This window comes from Sapajus apella, unplaced genomic scaffold (genome assembly GCF_009761245.1).
Source record: "Sapajus apella isolate SASKATOON/1434 unplaced genomic scaffold, GSC_monkey_1.0 scaffold36, whole genome shotgun sequence".
NCBI classification, from domain to species: domain Eukaryota; kingdom Metazoa; phylum Chordata; class Mammalia; order Primates; family Cebidae; genus Sapajus; species Sapajus apella.
The window spans coordinates 21,951,003-21,976,507 of record NW_022436976.1 but is presented as its reverse complement, the minus strand read 5'-3'; the positions used below and the strand labels follow the sequence as shown (position 1 = coordinate 21,976,507).

The 25,505-nt window shown below is 39.4% G+C and overlaps 1 protein-coding gene across 1 annotated transcript in view; it reads left to right on the top strand.

Moving 5' to 3' along the window:
• ROR1 (receptor tyrosine kinase like orphan receptor 1) overlaps positions 1-25,505 on the top strand; it is a 403,384-nt gene that overhangs the window by 215,150 nt on the left and 162,729 nt on the right. The window contains exon 2 of the mRNA XM_032296748.1: positions 24,952-25,023. Coding sequence (XP_032152639.1) covers positions 24,952-25,023 — 72 coding nt within the window. The remainder of the gene's footprint in view (positions 1-24,951; positions 25,024-25,505) is intronic.

Below are 25,505 nucleotides of genomic sequence, written 5' to 3'. Positions count from 1 at the left end.
GAGTCAGTGTTACTCAACCCACTTAATGCTCTTCTTGAAACTGCTTTGAACCAGATTTTAAGGTTTTAGAAACATTTGGTAAGGCAGAATTGTGGCTGGTACCCTGCAATCCCTCCAGAATGGTCTGGTTCCTAATTGGGTTGATTTAGGATGACATCACATCAGTTCATAGTGTTAAAACTTCCTTTAGCTCCTCATTGTCCAAAAGGACAATGTTGTCATTCTTTAATATTGCAGTTGAGTGGTATAAGTTTTGCCTTTAGAATCTAACAGACCCCGATTTGAATCTTGGCTCTGTCAAAAATGAGCCAAATGATTTTGAGATAAGGTAAATTTCTCAGAGCCACAGTTTCCTTATCTACTAAATAATGCTTCCTTGCCAGATCAAATAAGATGCAAAGGGATGCAAAGTAAGTACCCCACACCCTCTGTGGCTCAGAGTGAGTACTTACTAAACGTTAGTCCCCTTCCTTTCTTTTAGCAAGGCACACATAGCCCTTTCTAAACATGCCTCGGTCCATTTATTAACATACTGTACTTTTTTTCTATGTGCCTGATAGTTCATGAAGACCAAGTTGAAACATGCCATTCTTAGTTTTGCCACAGGAATGAGATCATCTATGTGGAATTACCTAGCTTACTACCTGGGACAAAATGGGCTCTAAATAAGGAGGAATGAACGAAGGTGGCCAAATGGTAGGAGCTAGGAATGTTGGTAATAGTTTCTCCTGAAGGATACCCAAACTTCTCTGGGAACCTCGAATTTAAGAAAGCTTATAAGGGAGATGGTGCAGTGGAAGGGGTCTGATCAAGGGGAAACAGGGCACTGGGGCCTGTATATTGCCCTCCCCCAGCAAAATATTTGTCTCCTCCGCCCCGCAAGCCAGACCACAGCCAGCCACATTTAAAGCTTGTGACTTGTCCATCCTTGGAAGAGTGCCACGTGGAATAGGATTATGTTAAGTGCATAGTGATGGCTTTGTGGCTCAGGCAGGGAATTGTCCTTGGCTAATTTCATGTTGGTTACTCGTCCTGTAAAAGTTATTAGGGTGTGCAAGCTGGCTGCTACTATTAACTAGGTTGACTTTCTTTGTACCAAACATAAGCTCTCAAAAGAGTTCTTTGCAGAGTGCCATTTAAGGGTTTGTGCAGCCTTCAGAGGTTGATTTGGGGATGCCTGGGAATTCGTCTCCTGGAATTGCATTTAGGATCCTGACTTAATGTGTATTTTCATTCTGGTGTTTCTTTTGGTCCTATTCCATGCGTTGGATAGCTGAACACGGACAGGTATACAATATGAAGCCTCTCTGGTTTCCATAGTAACACACTATTTATCTGGCGTTGTCAGCTCATTAACTGTTCCACCTAAGTGAATTTTCCAACTAATCAAAGCATGTCTCATTAAATGCCAAACGGTTTGTTGTTTAATGGAAATCTTTCTTAATGGATTACCCACACACCTCTGTCTTCCGAAGGAGGGCTGTCTTTTCACAATACTGCATGGACTTCATTATGAGTTTTTGGATGATGCTGTCCTATGTAGTAACTACATACCCGGAGTGTGTTGACCTCTGGACTAATTGCCCTAAGCTGTGAAACTTTTTGAGTCCCTGGGTCTCCGCTCTTTCTCCTGAGTGGTTTCTAGTTTATCTGCCTCCATCTCCTTTCCTGATCTCAATTTGTTGTGTCTAGTCAACTCCAGACTAGGAAATCTGATAACGAAGCTTGTGAACAGTACGCATAAACAGCTTCTGAGTGAAAACCTCTTGAGCTTTTCTAAGGAGTAAATGCTTCAGTGCATCAAGCAGGGCTGGTTCTCCACAAGGCTCGAACATTATTTTGTCAGATATTTGTTTACCTATCCTGCTAAATTTGAGTTGTAGGAACCTAATACAAATGTTAATTGGAATTTCCAAATCACTACAGATTGTCCATCCCTAATCAAAAAATTCTAAATGTTCCAAAACCTAAAACATTCGAGCGCCAACATTTGAGCCACAGGTGGAAAATTCCACACCTAACCTCATGTGTTGGGTTGCAGTCAAAACTTTGTTTCATGCACAAAATAATTAAAAATATAGGACCAGGCATGGTGGTTCATGCATGTAATCCCAACACTTTCGGAGGCCAAAGCAGGAGAATCAGTTGAGTCTAGGAGTTTGAGACCAGCCAGAGCAACATAGAAAGACCTTGTCTCTTTCTTTTAAAAAAATAATTATACATATGCATATATATATATATATATATATGAAATTACCTTCAGACTATGTGTATAATGTGTATATGAAACATAAATAAATTTTGTGTTTAGATTTAGGTTTCATCCCCAAGATATCTCATTATTTATATGCAAATATTCTAAAATCTGAAAAAATCCAAAATCTAAAATACTTCTAGTTGCAAGATTTTTTGATAAGGGATACTCAGCCTGGACTATCCAAGTGCTGGCTTTAATTGGGATGTTGCAAGGCCTTCAGAAAGGTTTGTTCAATCATTTCTTCTTCACTGCCAGGCGCTGAGAAAAGCACTGGTCGTCTAGATAGATGTAGTCCTTGCTCTTGGGATGCTGAAAGTCTAAGTGGAGAAAAATGTAGAAATATGTAAACAAACTTGAAAAACAGTATAGGGGGGTGCATGACTAGGTTCTGTATAGCACAGAGAAGGGAATGATGTCTGCTTAGAAGAATCAAAGACCATAAGTAATAGGAGACAATTTTTCCTCTCTTTACCTCTCTTTAAAAGTTTCATTTATGTCTTTCTGTATTTCTCTCATTCCTATAGTCAATAAACATTTATTCAACACAAACTATATTCCTTGCATGTAAAACAGATATGATTCCTGTTCGCATGCTGACATCAAAGGAGGAATAGAGAGAAAGGGAAGAGAAATGAAAATGGGCATCTCGCATCCCAAGAAAGAGAATCTCGGATTGAAAGGGCAGGTGTGTTTGGAATGGTGCGTGACTGGAATTATGGGAAACAAAGTTATAAAGCGTGCTCTGCTGAGAACTTCAAACTTTATTATATGTGCAGGAGATGCCCAGTGAAGGTCCTAACCAAGGGTTTCTTAGAAAAGTGTCACCAGGATGGTTGTGGCAGCTCACACCTGTAATCCCAACACTGAGAGGTGGAGGTGGTGGTGAGAGGATCTCTTGAGCCCAGGAGTTTGAGATCAGCCTGGGCAACATGGTGGAGACCCTGTCTCTACCAAAAAAAAATTTAATTAGCCAGACATGATGGTGTGCACCTGTGGTCCCAATTACTTTGTTACTTTGAAGGCTAAGGCAGGAGGATCACTTGAGCCAGGAGATCATGACTGCAATAAACCGTATTCTACTCACTCCAGCCTGGGTGACAGAGTGAGACCCTGTCTCAAAAAAAGAAAAGAAAAGAAAAGAAGTGTGACCATATAATAGGTGGATGTGGCATGGAAGGTGGGCAGCAGCAGAGGAGAACCAAACCCACAACATCTAATAAATGACATGTTATTTTCAACTTCAACTTTAGGTCTTAAATTTTTTTCTTTTTTTGGCCTCATTACCCAGAGACCGTCAATGGCTTTTCTGTTGCTTCTGCCTCTGCTCTTCTTTTCCCTTAAATACTATCACACAGATCCAAGCAATCAGAGACTAGAGAAACAAGTAGAGGCTGACTGACCCCAGGAGTGGACTAATAGATGACTCAGCCATAGTGTTGCTGCAGAATGATGTTAGCGGAATTTATTAATCCCTGAATTATGTCTCATGTTGTACTGGTTCTTAACCTACATCATGAAGATTAAATGAGATAGTGAGCGTGAAATTCTCATGCCTGACCTGTAAGCACTAAATAAACAGCAATTGTTTTTAACCCACATTTATTCCACTTTGTCATACTGCCTGTCAACTTAACACACTGCCTTTTTTCAAGGTATATGTGCTCTCAGCTTATATTCTCTGTACTCTTAGCTCCTCAACTGTGGGGTCTGGGAATGTTAACCTTTGTATCATAGTGGCTTTTAAGTTAGATTATTTACACATTTCATTCTGTTCATAATACAGAGACACACGCATGCTTTCAGAAAGCAGCAGAAATTCAGTTTTAATTTATCATTGCATTGAAGCTGGAAGAAAACCTGAGGGTAGTGTTCCCAGAAGTTTTAACGAGAACAACATTCTCTTTGCATTATCAATGTTCCTCAGTCCCCACTTGGCTGGAGCAACTACCTCTGGCTTCGGTTAGCTATTTACATTCCTCTATTTTTATATAAATTGTGCTATATTAGCATATATTTCACACTGTGACCTAGTGTTTCCCCGATCCTTTAAACCAGGCTATTTGTACATTAGTCAACGTCAACGGAAGTAAAATAGCAAATTGAGTACAGACTATAGCCCTGCTGCATTGCCTACTCTGTCTTGCTGAAATGGATTCCTTGTTCTAAGATTTGCTGTGAAATACAGTCTATTTACATTAAGAAGACCTTTGTATATTTAAGGCATAATTGTTTCAGGGCCTTCATTCATTCTTGAACTGCAAGACCTAGATTTTCTTTTCTTGTACCTTTTCTATAACAATGGAAGTCAGGGGTTTCCAAAAAAATAACAAATTGTTCCTTATTAAAATGGAACTGGAAATGGTTTTCTGGTAATGTGCTTTACAAACAGTGAGAGAATCTGATTGTAAATCAACTCCAGGACCCAGCTGTCTCCAGGTCCAGGCTGGGAAGCCAGGATAAAAGGTAGTCTGTATTTTTATGGAAAACTAAAACAATTTTTTACTTCTGTAATTGATGAAGTGCTTATCTTGTCATACAATTTTAGAGTTGGAAGAGGTTTCAGAATTCATTTAATCCAGCCCTTTCTTGGAAAATAACTTCTTCCTCAGTATCTCTGACATATGGACATTTAGTCTTTTCTTGAACACTTTTAGCCATGGGCAACTCACTCCTTTTTTTAAAAAAAAATTGTGGTCACACATACGTAATATAAAATTACTGTTTTAACCATTTGTAGGCATACAGTTTAGTTGCATTAAGTACATTTCACATTGTTGTGTAATCATTACCACCATCCAATGCCAGAAATATTTCATCTCCTCCAAATAGAACTCTGACCCATTAAATGCTAACTCACGATTCCTCCCCACTACTCACCACCCCCCCACTCCCTGCCCCGCCACCTACCATCATTCTACTTTCTGTCCCTATGATTTTGACTACTCTACATACCACATACAAGTGGAATCATACAAAATTTGTCCTTTGTGGCTGGCCTATTTCAGTTGGCTTAATGTTATCAGGATTCATCCATGTTGGAGCATGTGCTAGAATTTCCTTCCTTTTGATGGCTGAATAATATTACATTGTATAAGCATGCACATTTTGTTTATCCATTCATCTGTCAATATACATTTGGATTGCTTCTACCTTTTGGCTGTTATAAATGCTGCCATGAGCATGGGTTACATATATTTGAGTCCCTACTTTCAATTCTTTTGTGTATGTATACCCAAAAGCAATTCCAGAAGTGGAATTCCTGGATTATATGGTAATTTTCTTTTTAATTTTTTGTGGAACAGCTATATTGTTTTCCACAGTGGCTGCACCATTTTACATTCCAACTAGCAGTGTGTAAGGGTTCCAGTTTCTCCACTTGTCATTTTCTGTTTTTATTATTTTTTTTTAACTCCTCTTTAAACAGTGTAATAGAGTTGTTAGAGCATGGACTTTGGCTTTGAAACCTGGCTCAACCTCATGCTAGGTGTGGGGATTCGAACAAATTATTTATTCTCTCTGAGCCTGAGGGTGTTTTGGTAAAGTGTGAGTAATAATATTAATTTTATAAAATTATGAGGATGAAATGCGAAAATTCATGTAAAAATACTTAGTTCTGTGTCTGAAAATAGCTGGCTATCAGTGAATATTTGCTCTTGGTTTTCTGGTGGTCATTGATTAGTCCACTAAATTTAGGGCTACTCTAACGTTTGACTGACTTCTTCATTTTGAATTAAAACCTGCTTTGGTGTAACTCCTGTGGCTTGTGTAATGGTTGCCTTTAATTCATCAGTCCTGACTCTGCTCATGTCATATGATAAATAATATCCCCCTTCCACGTGTCACCTGTCTGATGTTTGAAAGTAGCTATCAGTCATTCACTAGTCTTCTCTTGCTTTGGCCAAACACTCTGGTTTCCTTCAACTGTTTTTTAAATGATGTGGTTGCTAGATCTCTCATCATGTATATCGATCAATTCTGAACTGCAGTCTAGTAGAATAGGGTAACTGGAAATCATACCATCTCTCCCCTTCTTTTTGGCTTTCCTGCCAAACAGTTATGTCCACATGAAAGAACAGATGCATGGATCTGCGTCTCTCCATCACTTCAACATATTGAGCCCTTGGCTATGCTTCCATCCGTTACTCAAACTCTCTCCCTCCTCATTGCTCAGAGTGCTTGATGTCCATAGCACTTGCTTTCATTGAATTTAGGATGAGTCTTGCATAATTTCAATTTTCTCCATTTTGTTTTTTCTCCTAACTGTCACTCCTTTAGAGGGACCAGGGACTACGTGTTCCCATATACCTTCCTCATGGTCTCACTAGCACCCAGCAGGCACAAAGGCTGTACTTTTGAAATAAAATTCAGCTGCACTCTGAAACATGGAGCTGTGTCTTCTGACACAATCACAAAAACCACAGAGGGCATTGGCTAGAGATGAGCCTTTTCTGTTGTTGAAGCGAATACCTAAAGACTTGCCCAGGAAGAGAAGGCTAGAATGGGAGAGTATTTTGGCTGGAACTCCAAGGAGCACTTTGAACTTGGGTCTTCAGACATGAAAGTGTAGGGAAGGCTTCACTCCGCCCCACCCTGTCCTGTAATTCATTGACTCTTCAATGCCAAACGAAATTATCAGTTTCTAAATTTGCCCCTAGGAGGGTGAACAGAGTACCTTGGAAATAGCAGTGCTGTTTCTGAAAGTTCCGGAGCAGTTGAAAGAATTCTGGATATTTCTTATTTACATGCCTATCTCATCTAAATGTCTTTTCTTTATGAGCTCGTTGACATCCAAGAAGACTTTTTGGTTTTATTATGAACCTTTTTACCTTTAAAAACAAAAATCCCAAACCACTGTTCCTGAGAAGGGAAGTTGTAATTTTGTCAAAGGTAAAATATTTGAATGGCATTCTCTCCCAGCTCCTCCACTGTGTGTTTGAAAACCTAGTTCCTCATGTATTATCCTCCTAAGCACATGTTATGTGTTTACATAAAAAAAGGGAAAAGCCAGATTCTCTTCCTTTCTTTAGAAATGGAACAAAACAAAACAAAAAGTGAAGGAGAGGGGGGAATAACTCATTTCTTGGCATTTTAATAGAGTACCCAGAATCTTCCTAATATAATGCACTATTATAGTTGAAAGGCATATTAAAGTTGTGTAAATGAAAAACCCTGTCTTTTAAAAATTATTTATATATTAGACTGGAGTGCAGTGGTATAATAACAACTCACTGTAACCTTGAACTCCTGGGTTCAAGTGATCCTCCTGCCTCAGCCTCCTGAATAGCTCAGATCACAGGTACATACCACCATGCCAGGCTTTTTTTTTTTTTTGCTCTTTTTTGTAGAGTCAGGGTCTCACTATGCTGTCTAAGCTGGTCTTGAACTACCGGCCTCAAAAGATTCTCCTGACTTGGTCTCTCAAAATGTTGGGATTACAGACTGAGCCGCTGTCCCTGGCCTAAAGCCCTGTCTTTAGTAAAGGACTGGTAGATTGATTTACGATGGACATACATGAGCTTTATGGCATGAGTTTGTGACTTCTACATTAACCACTCAGAACATTGAAAAGCTGTAAAAATATTATAGATCACAGCCATTTTTCAGATATTTGGAGTTGCCAGATTGCTGATATGCAGACTTTATTTTGCAAAGTCAAGGCAAAGTGGTCCCTTCTTAGTTTGCCTGTGTGCCATATATGCATTTGGAATGATGCCACACTGCCTGGTGAGGCCCCAACAAAGGTATTACTTGCTGGTATGGAAAAACAGCCAATCTCCAGGAAAAGACAGAAAGAGGGAAGTCTTCTTCACTCATGTGGTCCCTTTGTCTTCCAGGTCTAATTTGGACTATGGTTGGTTTATCTGTGTGGCAGACTTCACTTTTCTTACATTAATTATTTGGGATCTGCCACCTGGGGAAGTTGGAAAACATCAGAAGTTAATGCTGTTGAGTTTCTTTAAGAAGAAGAAAGTAAGGCCTTGAGGAGTCTTTGCAACAAAGAAGTTAACTATTAACCTTTAAGAGTGTTACAGAAGCCAGTATACCATCACTAATCTGGTTGCTGTGAAATGCAATGACCCTTCTCTCCTCTGTCACCTGTCTCGCTTGACTAACTCTAACATTCACATTTCATGATTCAGTGTGGAGGACATGCTCTGATGATAGGAAAGGAGAATGTAAGCACCTGTAGTACTGTCTGTCTTGTGTCACCAAAATCCCTGACCTTATATTTTAACACTGTAACTTTTGGGGAGAAGTTCTTTTGATACATGTTTTCATTTTATGAACTTACACAGCCCTGTATATGTCAGAATGTATAAGTACTGTGTGATACATTAAATAGCAGAGAGTGAAACAAGTATCTATGGAATAGGTTAATTATTATGATGATGATTATGTTTTGAGATGGAGTCTTGCCGTTGCCAGCGGGAATGCAGTGGCGTGATCTTGGTTCATAGCAACCTCCAACTCCCTGGTTCAAGTGATTCTCCTGCCTTAGCCTCCCAGGTAGCTGAGATTACAGGCATGCGCCACCATGCCCAGCTAATTTTTGTATAGTAGAGACAGGGTTTCAGCATGTTGGCCAGGATGGTCTCAATCTCCTGACCTCGTGATCCACCTGCCTTGGCCTCCCAAAGCTCTAGGATTATAGGTGTGAGCCACCGAGCTTGGCCAGGTTAATTATTTAACACAGACTTCTGTTCAGGTATTTATGCTTAAAGAGATGGACTGTATAGATACATTCTAGTAAAAGGCTTGAGTTACTGATGGTTTAAACAGAAGCCACTGATGAACAGGGAAAAGAACTATTTGTTCAAGTTCATTTGACATCTTTGTAGCAGTGACATTTGGCACATCATCCTCTAATCCTTGGTTTTGTCAACACTAAAATGGAGATAACATATCAGCAAGTGTTTGTGAAAATTTAGAAATGTGCTTTGCAAACTGTAATTGATAGACAACTTGTTATTAATATGATTGCTCTGCTAATGCGTGTACACTTTGCTGAAGTTCTCCTCCTCCTCCTCCTCCTCCTCTTCCTACCTCTTCTTCCTGCTCCTTACCATCACAACTACCCCTTATGAATCTGTGAGTCATAGGGTAGATTCTGCATTTCCTGACCCATGTCTTTTTCTGCCTGCCAGTCAGAGTCAGCAAATATTAGATACCTAATAAGTACCCAACATGAAGAATGTAAAGATGACTACTTAAAATATATAAATACGGACATGCAGTGATACATAAGGGACTATTTATAGCTCCCCAAGTTAGTGTGGCTCCCTGGGGCAGAAAAACCTTTTGTCTACCTAACTAATGTCTACTCATCCTTGAAACTCAACTCAAAGGTCAGTAACCCTTGGCAAACTTAAATGTTCATTTCTGTAACCCTCCTACCCACTCTTAGGAGGTGTCCTTTCTATGGGGTCCCATAAAACCCTGGGCATACCTCAGAAGAAGAATTTGTCATTTGATAGTGGAATCTTTGAGAACTGAACTCTTTTTAATAAAAATTCTCCCATTTTGCACATGGTATAAAATTTTAAGAGTGCAAAATGATGTGCAGTAAAATGTCCTTCTTGCTCCTGACTTGCAACCACCAGCTCCCCTTCTCTGGTGTAGACACTGTTCCCAAGTTTGGGGTATCTCTTTTATAGATATTTTATAAAGATGTATATTTATACATGTAAGAATATGCATACACAGCATACATAATGCATATTAAACAGTCCATATATACCCCTTTATAAGAACACAGAAGTACATTTTTGTTTTTGCAGAAATTATATTGTTATATACATACCACGAGTACTTTGCTTTTATTTTTAAACCTAAGGATTTATTTTGGCGATTGTTCCAAATACAGTGCATACAGAGTTTCCTTATTTTTTATAACAGCTGCATTGTATTTCATTGTGAATTGTAGATAGCCATAATTAGGTAGTCTGCTATTGCTGGACAAGTAGGTAGTTTCCAGTCTTTTTCTGTTATAGACAATACTGCCATGAAAATGTTGTACCGATATCATTTCATGTGTTTGTGAGCATCTGTCAAATTAAATTCCTAGAAGTGGAATTGGTGTTCACGTGGTTATTAACATTTAAAATTTTCATAGATATTGTCAAGTTGTACTGATTTATGCTGCTTTTGATATAAGGGTTCCTGTGTGCTCATATGTGAGTTATCCAACTCTTCATATTTCCAATCTGACTGGGGAGAAATAACATCTCATTGAAGTTTTAATTTACATATTTTATATTATCAGTGAGCTTAGCATGTTTCCTATGTTTAAAGACCACTTATGTTTCTTTATCTGTAAATTGCGCACTCATATCCTTTGTCCACTTGTCTGTTACACCCTTGGATTTTGTTTCTTAATGATGGTAGGAAGTTTTATTTACTATATTGCAGCCCTTTGGCTTTTAAGCAGCAATAATTTTGTCTCCCTAGTTTGACATATGTCTTTTGATATAATTTTTGTGTTTTTCCTTGTAGAATATTTTTAATAACCCATTTATGCCTGAAATTGCAATTTTTAAAATTTTTGCAGTCAGACCTTGGCGAGGACCTTGAGCAGTAGGTTATAAATAACTCTTCCATGCTTACCCTTCCAATAATGGAACACTAGGCATAAATAGTTAATACGGTCAAATTTGTTACCTTTTTAAAGGCTTTTAGATTTTGAGTCAAACTTTGAAAAGGTCTTTATACTACAAGGACCTTGAAGCAGCAGGTCAGAAAAAATGCAGACAATGGAGAAGCCTTTGGGGGAAAGGCATGGAGAAGTGGGGTCCTCCTAGTGGAATAGCTCATAGTTTCACAGTATGGGACAGTGACATGAACTCAGGGGAGAGGTAGTAAAATTCAACTCATCACATTGCTTCTTTCTCCCAAGTGATTTTACCAGCCACAGCAAATTCCCCCAAATACCTCGGTCATCCCTGACTGAAAATGGATGGCCACATTCCATATGGGGAAAGTATGCCCCACCTCTGAGCATCCTCTTATCAGCCAGAGATCAAGTTGCCCATCTCAGAAGGAGATACACAGGAGGAGACAGGCTGCCTCATCCATCAAGTGCACAGTAGCTTTGGTCGTTCCTGTTCACTGCAGTTGACTGGAAGGGCCTCCTGAAATGCTGATAGCTCCGGGAGGAGGAAGAACCCTCCCTTTTCACATATGAGCAGCTCTTTGGCAAATCCAAAGGATGATCTTGCATTTTTGTGAAAAGTTCCCATGCAGGCAGTGACAAACAGCTAGGTTGTTTATAAAAGCTGCGGATAGAACACCATTTCATTTTGGATGTAGATATCGACACTCGGCTACCAAGTCAAATTGTTTCCATCAGATCTAAAGGCCAAAACAGTCTCGGCAGATTGATGGCTAATGAAAAGGAGTCACAGAATTAATTACATGGAAAAATTTGTTTCTAATAAGATGGTGAAAAAATATATATTGGATAAGGGAATGACAAAATCACCAAGCTTAAAAAGCAGTTGCTATTAGCTGAACTCTGTACTTTGGTTGTGATAATATCATTCTTCCCAGATCATTGTTTGAAAGAGATCTCCTATACTTTTGCCTCTCTCAAATTTGATTAAATGAGATACCAACACAGGACCCTATCAGACTAAGATGACTCACTCTAGTAGGCAGTTCTCCGTAGTGCTTCACAGCCATGAAAGTAAGTTCCTCCCTCCATTTGTCTTTTGCCTTTAGTTTCTCAAACTTACTTCTGATTACACAAGGATTTTTGAAATCTGGTCGGTTCATTTAGTGGAATGACTATGGGCTTTGCAATCAGAAAGACTGGATTTCAAATCCTGGCTTTGCCAGTCTATGGCTTTAGAATTAGTTCTTAACCTCATTGAACCTTAGTGTTCTCATCTGTAAATGGGCATGTATTACCCACAGATAATTCTATATAATAAACCATGCCAAAATGTAGTGTCTTAAAACAATGAGCATTTATTTAGCTCAAGAATAAATGAGCTATTATTTATTTTTATAGCTGTTAACACAAATGATTGGTTGGACAGTTCTCTGATTTGGACTGAGCCAAGCTGATCTTGGCACATCCTGTTAGTCAAAGCAAGTCTAGATTCAGTGGTACAGAAATACACTCCATCTCTTCATTGGAGGAGATACAAAAAGATGTGCATACAGGGAGGAATGAATTGTGGGCATTTTATAATCTACTACACTACCTTATAGGAATAAATGAGATAACATAGGGAGCATGCAGCGATCATATCACCTATACACTTAGAAAACATCTGTTGAGTGCCTACTATGAGTTCAGTGCAACACTGATACTGTGAGTAGTGTAAAAGAAAGTAAAATCTCATCCCCAGCTTTGGGAAGCATACAGTCTTATTAAAAAGATATACCCCTAAAGCAGCTGTAGATCACTTTCCAAAATGCAAATTCTCTTAAGGGAGGAATAGATAAAATACTATGGGGTTTCAGAAGAGGGGGAAATTAAACTAAGAGCCTCGGGGATGAGATTCTGGTCCCAACTTAAGCTCTGCTAATGTTTTCCTCTATTTAACTTTAATTATTGATCTCCCCAGGCTATTAGTAATGACATGGTACAGGAAACCCAGTCCAGACTGGTGAAACATTTTAAACTGGTGCAATTTCAGGTGAATTAAGTATTTGAACATTGCCAGCCATCCAGGTTCTACACGCCTAGGCTAATATGGCTGGAGCAAAACTATCTCACTATCTTGCAGGATAGTTGTAATCCTCCTAAATTTACCTCTCTGATTAAGATAATTTCCACTAATCCAGGCATCCCTCAATCCCATTAACTTAAACACTTGGTTTCCAGGGACAGCCAGAAGGTACAAATTACGCTTTTGAATATTTTTCTGAAAATAGTTCTTTTTTTCCCCTTTCGTGCCTCACAATTTGGAGCTTTGAAATAATCGAATTAACAGTGTGCTGGAGGGGGTTAGACAAAAACAAAATAACTGGGAAAGGGACTTTACCAGCAGTGCCATAGAGAGCCTGAGTGGAGCCAGGACTGGGTGAGGGGAGATGATGGCTATGCTCTGGCAGTTGATGACATGTCAGGGGACCGTAGGCAAGTTCTCTGCCCAAACCTGGGTTTCTTCAAGTCCAGTCAGGCTATGATTATCTCGGGCCTTGATCCTTTGCATGTGGAGTCATGAGCTAATGTCTGTTCTGTGTATTGACCTTCCTGAAAGGAAAAGTGCTATCTAAATACAAGGTACTTGTATTACTGCAAGGTGCTTGGAATCTTAATAGCTTTCTCAACTGCATCCAAAGTGGGCTTCTCTTTGTAAATGCTTTAAGTGGCTGAGAATCAAGGCTGAAAGGGGTTTGTTTCTCTCCCCATCTATGCCTATAGTGGGATGACTGCACATTTTTAGGCCTTGCCCAATTTGCCTATTTGTTGGAGGGCTCCACAGACATTACAGCCATTGAAACCCTGTGTAAAACAGAATGGTTAAGGCAATACTACACTGCTCTTTGCAGGAGAATAATTTTCTATGTGAAAGCGTAGTTGTCTAATTCAGTGGTCAACCAGTTAAGAGAACCTTCAAGTTAAACATAAATATTTGGCTTTGAAAGACATTCAAGAGGTACCAGTTTTGTTATTGGTTAATATTCCTTGAGCTGTCTCAATGTTGAGCTTGCTGCCCACATTGAAATTTTATGACAAAAACAAAAGTAATGTTTTAGTTGGCTACCTCCCTTTCCCCTAGATTCTTAAATTACATTAAAGATCTCAGTTCATTTAAAGCTTTTTGTGTTTTTCAGTTATTTTTACAGACATATTATTTGGGTTTCCCTACCCTGGTGGTTTGTCAAGGATCGGTGCTAGGCTACAGGTTATATAAGACTCACCTAGGGAGATTCAATAGTTTAGAGACAGGGGTCCAAAAATCAGTATTTTTTTAACATGCTCCCCAGCCAAGTTTGGGAATCATTGCATTAAACACCCTTCAGGCTGTATCTATGTTTTTAAAAAAGGCTGGGCATGGTGGTTCATGCCTGTAATCCCAGCACTTTGGGAAGCTGAGGCAGGTAGATCACGAGGTCAGGAGATCAAGACCATCCTGGCTAACCCAGTGAAACACCATCTCTACTAAAAATACAAAAAATTAGCTGGGTGTGGTATTAGACCATCCTGGCTAACACAGTGAAACATCATCTCTACTAAAAATACAAAAAATTAGCACACACCTTTGGTCCCAGCTACTTGGGAGGCTGAGGCACGAGAATCACTTGAACCTCAGGGGCGGAGGTTGCAGTGAGCCAAGATCATGCCACTGCACTGCAGCCTGGGTGACAGAGCAAGACTCCATCTCAAAAAAAAAAAAAAAAAGATAAAAAAAAAAAAAGTCTTTACCCAATTGCGAGAGCTACTACTTTGCTAAAAGTTTACCATTTGCTGGACACTGAAGTCATCTCCAGATGTTACCCAGTTAAGCTTCATAACAGTCCTGCAAGGTCATTAATTACTAATATGCCCATTTTATGAATGAGGAACTGAGGCTTAGAAGTATGAAGTAATTTTAAGCTGGTGTGTAACAGAGCTGGGATTTGTGTTTGAACCACACAAAGTTGACACCTTTCATTCTTGTGCTGAACTGCCTCCCATCTAGCCTATTCCAGGTTCATTTAGTAATCAGTCAGGACACAAAGAAAGCATGATACATACCCTCCCTCTCACTCTCAAGCAGTTTACTAAGAAGAATGAAAGGAAGAACACATACTCACTGGTGGCCAAAGGAACATAAAATTAAGTAGCAAATTGTAAAGTAGAAAATTAGGATAATTCTAGGTTTTTTTTTTTTTTTTTTTTTGGTCTTTTCAATAGTAAACTGAATATCATTGAATTAGGAGGCTTCTTTTCTTTCCTGTTAAATTACATGGTTGTTTTGCTGTGATTTGAACATAGTGTGAATCAGAAGCAGCCTTCTGTTTGAGGTCCCAACATGAAAAAGATTTTTATTGATACCAGTGTTACAGTCTTTCAAGGAGATGGAATTCGTGCATCAGTATATTCTATTTTACATATTCTATTTTGTCATTGGTATCTAAACACGCAGGCTGACGCAGAAATAATTTAGCTTGTGCCTAGTACCATGTTGAATGGGCAATTATTTTGTCTTTTGCAGGGGCTAAGTGTAAATCAGAAAGACAAAAGGAATTGAAAGTTTAGAACCCCTTAGACAAGTACGTTAGGCTAACCCTCCATTCTCAGCAGATATTTATGTTGCTAGGGAGGCAAAAGCAAAAAAGACTCAATTCGGAAGAATCAATTTAGGAGGTTGACATGGTTTGGCTCTGTGTCCCCACCCAAATCTCATCTTGAATTGTACTCTCATAATTCCCATGTGTTGAGGTGCCCAGTGAGAGATAATTGAATCATGGGTGTGGTTTCCCCCATACTGTTCTCCTGATAGTGACTAAGTCTCACGAGAGCTGATGGTTTTATAAGGGATTTCCACTTTTGCTCCTCTCTTATCCTCTCTTGCCAATGCCATGTAAAAAGTACCTTTCGCCTTCCTCCATAATTGTGAGGCCTTGCCAGCCATGAGGATCTATGAGTCCATGAAACCTATTTTTTTTCCCTAGTCTCCAGTATGTCTTTATCAGCAGCTTGAAAACAGACTAATACGGAAATACAGATGTCTACAGCCAAATCCCTAAAACTGAGGGAGGCATTCCCTGTTTTCAGTAGAAGACTCCTTTGAGTATCCAAGTTCTGCAGGCAAAGACAGGTATGTGATTGTGACAGGTGAAGATGTACCCACTGTAGACCATCTTTTCTATGAAGATCAAAGTCTCTCTAGTGGAGGTGATATCCTCACCAGGTCTCAGCTCACTGTTCACTTGTTATAGAAAATTCTGTTTTATTCAAAGGATGAGATTAAATTATCCAGGATCCCATGTCTATCTAAATAGCTCGTTTGCCATAAGCCACATAAGGCTCATCATCAAAATTTTTGGTCAGGACAAGATCCTTCAGGACTGTGCTGAGCCCTTTGTTCTTCCCAGGCCCCTATCACAGCATCTGTCATACTATACTTTAATTGTTTACTTCTCTGTGTTCCTATGAGAATATGAGCTCCATGAAGTAAGGAACTGTCTCAATTTTGTTCACCATTATATCCCAGCACATAGCTAGCACTTAGCTAGTCTGGAACAGAATAGGTGCTCAATAAATATCTATTGGTTGGATGGATGGATAAATCAATGAACAAACAAATGAATTTAATATTATGAAACTCCAAATGAACTTAAGGAGTTGTGTAGGTCCTTGTGGCCATATAGTTTTCCAAACTGTCTGCTAATATACTATGGCTTTAGGAAAGGCCTAGTATAATTTCATTCCCATTGTGTATAGGGTTTAACTAAGACTTCATTTATTCTGCAAGAGTCAAGAATAAACTCTCAGGCTGTCATGGAATTGCAGCTGTGAAAGCATCTTCCTTGTGTCTCTTGTTTCTTTTGAGTGGCATGTGACTTTGAATTGGCCGGAGACAGTTACTAGGTAATAGACTTTTATTATAAAATAGATTATAGAATATGAAATGAACATGTACGTGGGCCATACAAAGGGGAAAATGAAATGGCAAACTCCATGAGACAAAGACAGATGACATAGAGGATGAGTAAGAAGGAAAAATTGCCTGAAGGCACTTTTCAGGGGAAGCGTGTGTAAGGAAGGGCAGTCAAGTGGAAATAGGAAGAAAAGAGTAAAGTTTGTTGATGTCATTAGAAACCCGAAGTGTCCACAGCTACTGAAAGGAAATGAAATGCAACCTCTGTAGGGAGCTGAGACCAATTTTGGAGCAAAGCATTCTTCAGCATGCTTCCTCCCTTTTATACTCTGTCTTTGCAACAGCTTCTTCTGAGGCCAGAAATAAATAAATTCTTTTATTGCACTAAGTATCCATTGAGTCTCTAGTGGCACCATGGAGGAATGAGGAAGTGTTAACTTTGGGTCCACTCGTTTGAACTTCTTGGGGAAGAGCAAGATATGAACCATTTTGAAATTTCTTTTAGGACTTTCCACTGTTCCTAAGGAGATCCTGCCTCCTTAGTAACTAGTTGAGATGTTTCTTTCTTGTCTTTAACAAACAAATAAACAAACAAATTACAACAAAAAGAACTAGAAGCCCATGGATTGGAAAAAGTTGTTATGGCTGTAGTGGAGTGAGACCATTATTGAGTTATTAGCACTTCTTCCAATGTGCCATAGTCTTTCTAATACATAGGCCTCCTCTTAACCCAGAACAATCTTTCAAAGATTGTTCACCACCCTCCTGACCTTTGGAATTCCTCCTCCTCAAATGGGAATATGTATTCTTCCTCAGTGCTATCTTAGAACCCCCTGCCTACCTCTGTTGTGCCTCTTATCATGTATTTACTTTTAGGGCTAAGGCTTATTTTAAAATTTTAAGCACATTTTCCAATGTATTTGCTTATTATTGCTTCTTGCATACAACTCATTCCTTCTGAATGCAGTTTCCTTTTTACAGGAATAAATAATTTCACACAGAAGCCTATGCATGGATCCATGACAGTTTATTTGTAACGGCCAGAAAATGGAAATCACCAAATGTTTGCAGCGAATGGTTAAACAAAGTGTGGCATGTCCATACAATGGAATACTACACAGCAATAAAAGCAAACAGTTGATACATGCAACAAAGTAGATGACTTTCAAGGGCATTTTGCTGAGTGAAAGAAGCCAGTTTTAAAAGGTCACATACTAAATGAGTCTGTTTATACAACATTCCTGAAATAACAAAATTATAGCAGTGGAAAACAGATTAGTGGTTGCCAGTGGTCCGGAATGGTTGGGAGGAGGGAGATGGCTAGGGCTGCAAAGGGGTTGCATATGGGAAACCTTTGTGGTGATGAAATAGTTTTATCTTGACCGTGGTAGTGCTTACTCGAATCTACACTTGCAATGAAATGGCACAAGTATATACACATATTCTAACAATGTCAAATTCCTGGCTTTGATACTATACCATAATTCTGTCAGCTGTAACTGTTGGGAGACACTGGGTGAAGGGCATGCAGAATCTCTCTGGTCTTTACACACTCTTTTCATGTCTTATGGAGATGTTTCCCCCAACCCCACCTAAGTCCTGAATGGACTAGCAGCTTCTCTGAACTACTGGGAGAAGTAGTTCCAGCCTCTTCCCACAGGTGGGGCAGCTCTCCCAGGCTCTAGTAAAGGGTGTAGGCAGGGAGCTCAGATTTTGCTCTGGCTTAGGGCTACATCTTGGATTATTAAATGAACATTAAAACTGCAGCCCTCAGTCCACAGGGCCCATATTCATAGGCACCTTCAGCATGGGCTTCCACTTTCTAGTATCCCTTTTGGCACCAAGAATTTCCTTTTCTTTCCATCTCAGCTATGCATCATATTTCCTTGTGACGTTTTATTCAGTATTCTTCATGTTTTTAGCCTTTGTGTGGGGGAGGGGTGGCTAGGCTACAGAGCAGTTGTTTCTGCCAGGTCTTATTATTAACCCCATCACACTGTTCATAATTGCCTGTTTGGGGCCATGTACTGCTCTCCCACCAGACTGTAAGGATTTAGAAGGTTTTAGGGACCAGTTTGAGCTTTTTCATCTGAGTTCTTACACATAGAAAGTGCTAATACATATGCATATATAATAAACGAATGACTGAATCTCTATAGTTCCATGGAAGAGAGACCAAGTATGATAGTTTTCAAGAATACAGACTATTTTTACTTTAAACATGTGTGTCATTGTGGTGCTTTTTGTAGCATACTTTCTTTGAATACAAGAACTTCACCTGATCTATAAGATGACTTATCTCTGAGCACAAGCAGAGGCTTTTTGGCAAAACTTAGGCACTTTTTCTGTCCTTTTTTTTTTTCTTTCTCTTTTTCTGCAGGTCTCACTTTATAAAAATACAAATAATAGTACAAATTTTGGTATATTATGAATTTTTCTTCAACAAAGTTATGGCTTCATCACATATATAATAATTATGCTGATTATAAAGTAATTACATGGTTAAAAGATGACTTCATACTGCAATATCAGTAATGTGACTGGGTAATTGAGCAGGGGTTTAAGGTTGCAGGATTGTGTCATCTTCTTTCTTTCTGACTATATTGATAACTTTATTTAGAGATTACATCAAAAATCTATATATGAGGTCACTGAGGACTAGAAGATCCTTGTAGACATTGAATGTAACACTTTCCACTCCTGATTATCTCGTGTGGGATGAAGAAAACTCCAAATTTTCTGTCTCCTCATTAAGTCAGCTGAGTCCCTAGTGTGGAGAGGACCCCTCCCTCAGGACCCCAGATGTGGGGCAATTGTGAGCCTAGGGCTAGAGCATGAGTCAGGCTGACTAACCCCCTTGCACTGTTGGGGAATGTAATCTGCCTGCCCTTTCAAGTTACAGCAGACGCTTACTTTTTTAAACAGGTGCCTTTGGTTAACGTGATTTACCTGGCTATGGGCTTCTCCACTGAGGCACTAGAGAGAGGAAGGAAACAGGGCTAAGAGCCTTCACCAAACAATGTCTAAAGTATCACTGAAAACCATCAGTCTCAAAGCCATCAGCATCTGCCTCTTTTCTGACCACTCTCCAAGGATCACAAGTGGAGGCCTTTTACCATAGGAACAAAGTGTGCTCCTTTTATGTGACTGACCCTGGCTGCTTAGAAATTCCTAGAGTGCCTCTCAAAGCTCTGCCTCTGAGGATACATGCCACATCTTAGGGCTATGGACAGCAGAACATGCAGCTCAGTGAGAAGTCAGCATGTATTTCCTTTTGAGCCACCTCTAGGGCCTGGTTCTATCTTAGAATTTCTGTGATTTTGGCAAAGGCACTTCCCTACCAGGGGCCTCACTTGCTTCATCTGAAAAATGAGGAGATTGTATGACATAATGTTTTTAAAAAATCATTTAAAACATTGGAGCATTTTCTACAGTACCTGTAAACACAACAATATATGAAATAGATAAAAGTAGAGTTGTTCCTTTTGAAGGAGGGTCTAGAGCCTTGTATTCTTGTCCTCGAGAACCCCAAATCCTCTTATGTTCCTCTATAAATGGCTCCAAAAAATCCTGTGGATTCAAAGAATATAATTTGATAAATAAGTCCTGGCCCTTGAGGGCCCACTCAGGTATAACATTCTAGGACTCAGGGAGTGGTCAAGAAAGGCGCTGGGGTAGCCACTTGCTTCTCTTGCACTCAGGCTTTGCAGCTACTGGGCTGGCTGCTAGTCTTGTGAGTATGTGTGTGCCTGAGTAACCTCACGCATCACTGAATCAGGGATACAGGATGTGGCATGGCTGGGAGCTTCTTGGAAGGGCTTCCACATCCTGTGAACGTTGGGTCTCTACCTGCCAACTGCTGAGATGAACCAGTAATCCTTTCAGAGAGCACAGGCTTTTATCAATGAGGAGGATTCAAGGCTTATTTTTTCCTTCCTTCCAAATAACACTCCCACTGTTGAGGCCTAAATACCAAAACCTTATGATTTGCAGAATCAGTGCCAAAAAGTCAATCCTCTGAGAAACTGCAAAGATAATAGCTCCTATTGATCAAATCGGGAGGAGAATAGCTTTTGAGATTTGCCCTCCTAAAAGAGGTCGAGAAAGATAAGGGCTGGAGTTTTCTAAAACGAGCTTGGTTTGCTCAAACTGGTTAAAACCATATAAAAACATTTATGTTCTTAGAGAACTGGTGACTGATTCAGGAAAACCTCACAAAATGAAAAGATTGGCTTGGATTAGTGAGGCATGTGAAATGCAGTGTCTTTCTAAGAGCATGGTAAATGCACTATTTCAAATACAGACAGTGACTTAGTAGCTAACCAAGTACATCCATGCAGAGGATGACCACTGTCTGCCTTACCTGACAAACGAGAGCTTTGAAAGCCCTTGAGTCTCTCTATGCTGGATACTGTAAAGGAGCCATTTGATTGATTATTTAATTTAATCATTACCTTAGTCCTTTGAGATGGCTTTTATTGTCCCCAATTTATAGGTAAGAAAATAGAGTTAAATGATGTTCAGTAACTTTCTCATGATCACAAAATTAATAAGTGGCAGATAGTAGTATTAAAATTTAAATGTGTGTTTCCATTAAATATTTTACTGTCTTGTAAATGGCACACACACATTTGCTATTACCGTAATGCTTTTGGTAAAGAGAGGCTACTAGGCTAGTGGTAAATATATGTGGAAATGTCTCATGCTTTTGCCAATGGTGAGGCGAATAGGAATCCATCAGTGGAGATCCTACAGGTTCAAAACTGGTGGTCATGTCTCTCTCCGAAGCCACTGCTGGTCATGGAATTGATGTAGTTCAACCTGAGAGTGCTTGATTTTCTCACTTAAACTTCACTTTTCCTTTCAGTGAAGAAGAAAAAAAAAGATTATTAAAAATTACTTTGTGAGGGGAGATTATTCATATTCAACTTTCCACATAAAATAATCAGCCTTTATTTTTTAAAAATATAGCCTTGGAAGATAATATTTTTCAGGGAAGTTATTCATATTTTAAAGTATTTTATCTGTTTTCATTATCATTTTATCTGAGAAGCTGGACACAGGATTATCTAAAGGAATGGATCTTGAGGATGGGAACAAAATTCCTCAGAATCAGCACAATCACTTAATGAGCTTGCAAACTGAAATTATCTTCACTGAAGCCCAAGAACTGAGTGGTAATTAGTGTCCAGGGACACATGGGGAACAATTTCACTGTTAGTGGTGCCAAGAATCTATTCATTTGTCATCGGTCCCAAATTATATTCAATCAGCAATTCAACTCGGCTTGGAAAAACCAAGAGACCTATAGCTAACTGTCTATAAAATTAACACTGTAAAATGAAACCTATATTTCTGGCAATTTCACTGTGAGCAGCAGTAAGATGAAGCTATGAAAATATTGCATGTAAGTGCTGTCAAGGTCCGTCTTAATCCCACCACTTTCCAACCTGTGCTCCTTTGCCTGAAAAGCCACCTTGGCTGCTGAGCTTCTATTCCCAAGCTCCCTGAAGTCTGGGTGTTGGAGTGTTTGATGAGCCTTTTTCATAGGTGAACCACAGTAGTCTATAATACTTCAAACAAGGGCTGTCATTATTGAAAGAGCCAAAGTGGGTGGCAGCAGCATGGGGCTTAGAGTGGAGTTGAGGTTGGAGTCATCTGTGGAGGGCCCTGAAATGTACACAATTAGCTCTTCCTGGGGAAATCACCTGCATGAAATACCTATTCCCCAAACAGCGGGTTAATAGCAGAAGCACTGCTTTCTACTAAGCATTTCCCCTACTTGGATAAAATTTTCTTTTTGTCGTCATATTTTATAATTAAGATCCCTGCCATACTGCCTATCTGACTCCTGTTCCCCTTAAAAAAGTCTGTGCTATTTTTAGCTCAGGACATTGGAGGAAATCAGGGCCATTGCAGGTGGGAGGGTATGCGTGATTCATTTACTTCCTTCCCACCTGCTTCTAGGACCAGGAAAGAGGTAAGCCAAGGAGGTCTGCAAAAACCAAACAATCCTTTTGTCTCTGCTGTGGCAGGGAGATAAACTAGAAGTATACCTTTGCAAGGTCTCAGTGGGTCAACATCCTTTTCTTGTTCAAGCTCAGTCAGTGATGATAACATGGTCATTTGGCAGACAATCACCATCAGTAAATATGGAAATACAGAAAATGTGCTTATCTCTGTGAAAAGGTAAGGCCAGAGGTAAGGTGAAAAAAAAAGTCAGGTTTCCCAGGCTTGAATACTGGTCAGCACGGGCTGCCAGAAGGTGTGGCATGCTAGAGTCAGACAGACCTGGGTTTGAAGTGCAGTTCTGCCACTTATTAAAGTTCATCCTGCATTCCATGTCAGACCCATTTTTAGTGGCTACCTAGAGCACCGTGCTTAAAGGACTCTATGACAGATCCCAGGCCTAACAGGCAAATAGAGCCATAATGATTACAGATGCAGCACTGGATTGAAGTGGGAGGGACTGACAATTTATATGCCTTATATCTAATGACCTGAGTCCTCCAAGATCCTATCCAGCCCTAATATTCTCTAATGTTCTCTCTGTGTGTGTGTAGACATAACCTAAGGGGAAGTCAGTGTAACCCCATTACAGTATATTAATAGCATGGCTTAAATTTTGAAAAAACAAAAACAACAACAAACATTATTTGTATATTACAGTCTATTGTTAAGGAATTTTGACAGCCCATAAGTACTTCTAACAGTCCATAAATACTTCATAGTGTATTATGTCCTTTAGATTATTGATTTGTATGTTTGCTTTAATTTATGATGATTTGGAAAATTATCTTTTAAGTTTAGTTACCACAAATGACTCTTTCTATTCAAATACTTAGCTTTCGTTTGTCTTGACCTAACGTTCCAATGTAGAGAAACTAATTTCTCTATTCATAGAAATGCTACCAATTCCAAACACAACTAATGAAATTAGTTACAGGAGCAACATTGTTCTTCAATAGGAAGGCTATTAAATGTATTTGTCTAAGACAGGCCTTTCAACCAGAAAAGGAGTTTATGTTTGGTAATATGTGGTCATTTCTGCAGATTTGTTTTCTTGTTAAGGTAGTATTTTGGGGGTGAAGTGTATTTTGCTCTTGTTCTTTTTTTTTTTTTTTAAATTTCCATTTTTATTTTAGATTCAGAGGATACATGTGCAGGCTTGTTGCAAGGGTATATTGCATGATGCTGAGGTGTGGGCTTCTGTTTATCCTGTCACCCAAATAGTGAACATAGTACCCAATAGGTAGTTTAACCCTTGCTCCCCTCCCTCTACCCTTTTATCATTCCCAGTGCCTATTGCTCCTATCATTATACCTATGGTATCCAAGATTTTGCTCCCACTTATAAGCGAGAACACTTGATATCTGGTTTTCTGCTTCTGTGTTAATTCACTTAGCCTAATGGCCTCCATCTTTATCCATGTTGCTACAAAGAACATGATTTCATTATTTTTATGGCTGCATAGTATTCCATGGTGTATATGTACCACATTCTCTTCATCTAGCCGCCTGTTGATGGGCACCTAGGTTGATTCCATGTCTTGGCTGTTGTGAACAGTGCTGTGTTGAACATACAGCTGCAGGTGTCTTTCTGGTAGAATATTTTCTTTTGGTTATATACCTTGTAATGTGATTGCTGGGTTAAACAGTAGTTCTATTTTTAGCTCTTTGAGAAATCTCCAAACTGCTTTCCACAGTGGTGGAACCAATTTACATTCCCCAGCAATGTATTAGCATTCCCTTTTCTCTGCATCCTTGCCAGCATATTATTTGTTGACTTTTTAATAATAGCCATTCTGACTGATGTGAGATGATATCTCATTGTAGTTCTGATTTGCATTTCTCTGATGGTAAGTGATGTTGAGAAGGTTAATGTAATGTTTTACGTTTTAATTTTCAAGCCAGTGTTTTGAAGTAAAAACCTTCATATCTGGCCCATAGCTTGTTCATTTGGATGACCCCTAAAATGCAGGCGCCTCTACTGGCACCCAGAGTCACCATTCCAGTCTAATAAACTATGGGATTGTCGTGGTCTCTCTCCAAAGGCAGGCCCTTTGGAACTCTCCTGTAATGCTTCTAACAGCCCATAAGTTACTATATTTAATATTGCCCTTGTCTTTTTCCCTTCCCTTCTTTTTCTTTTCAGAAACAGAGCTGTCAGTCACTGCTGAGTTAGTGCCTACCTCATCATGGAACATTTCAAGTGAACTCGACAAAGGTACACAGTGGGGGCACAAGGGGAGGTGAGGAGGGAGGCGTGAAACTCTGGTTTTAATCCTGGCATGACCTTCTTTGAAATCAGCTGTTTTCAGATCGCTGAAAGGAGATGGGGGCCAAAATAAATCCCCAGCTTACTTTGTCATCATTTAACATTTAATTACTTGGGATTCTATTATTTCTGGATAATTTCTTCCCCCCTTGTTCCTTTCTCTTCTTCCTCTAAAATGTTCCACATGGTAAAAATGCTTCAAGATGTGAAATAGGGTCGTTTCTGACCTTCCTGACACTACATCTAGTGTATCTTATTTAGGGGATTTGATTCAGCCTGAGCCAGGATTGATCAGAGCTGTTTGCTTGGTGACCTTTCACAATTGGCATTTGATGTGCTTGCAGGGTTCAGGACTGAGTATCTGGAATGTTTGTAATTGCCTGTGCATACAGATGGCAGCTTCCTGTGTGCAGGTGGGGAACAGGTTTCTG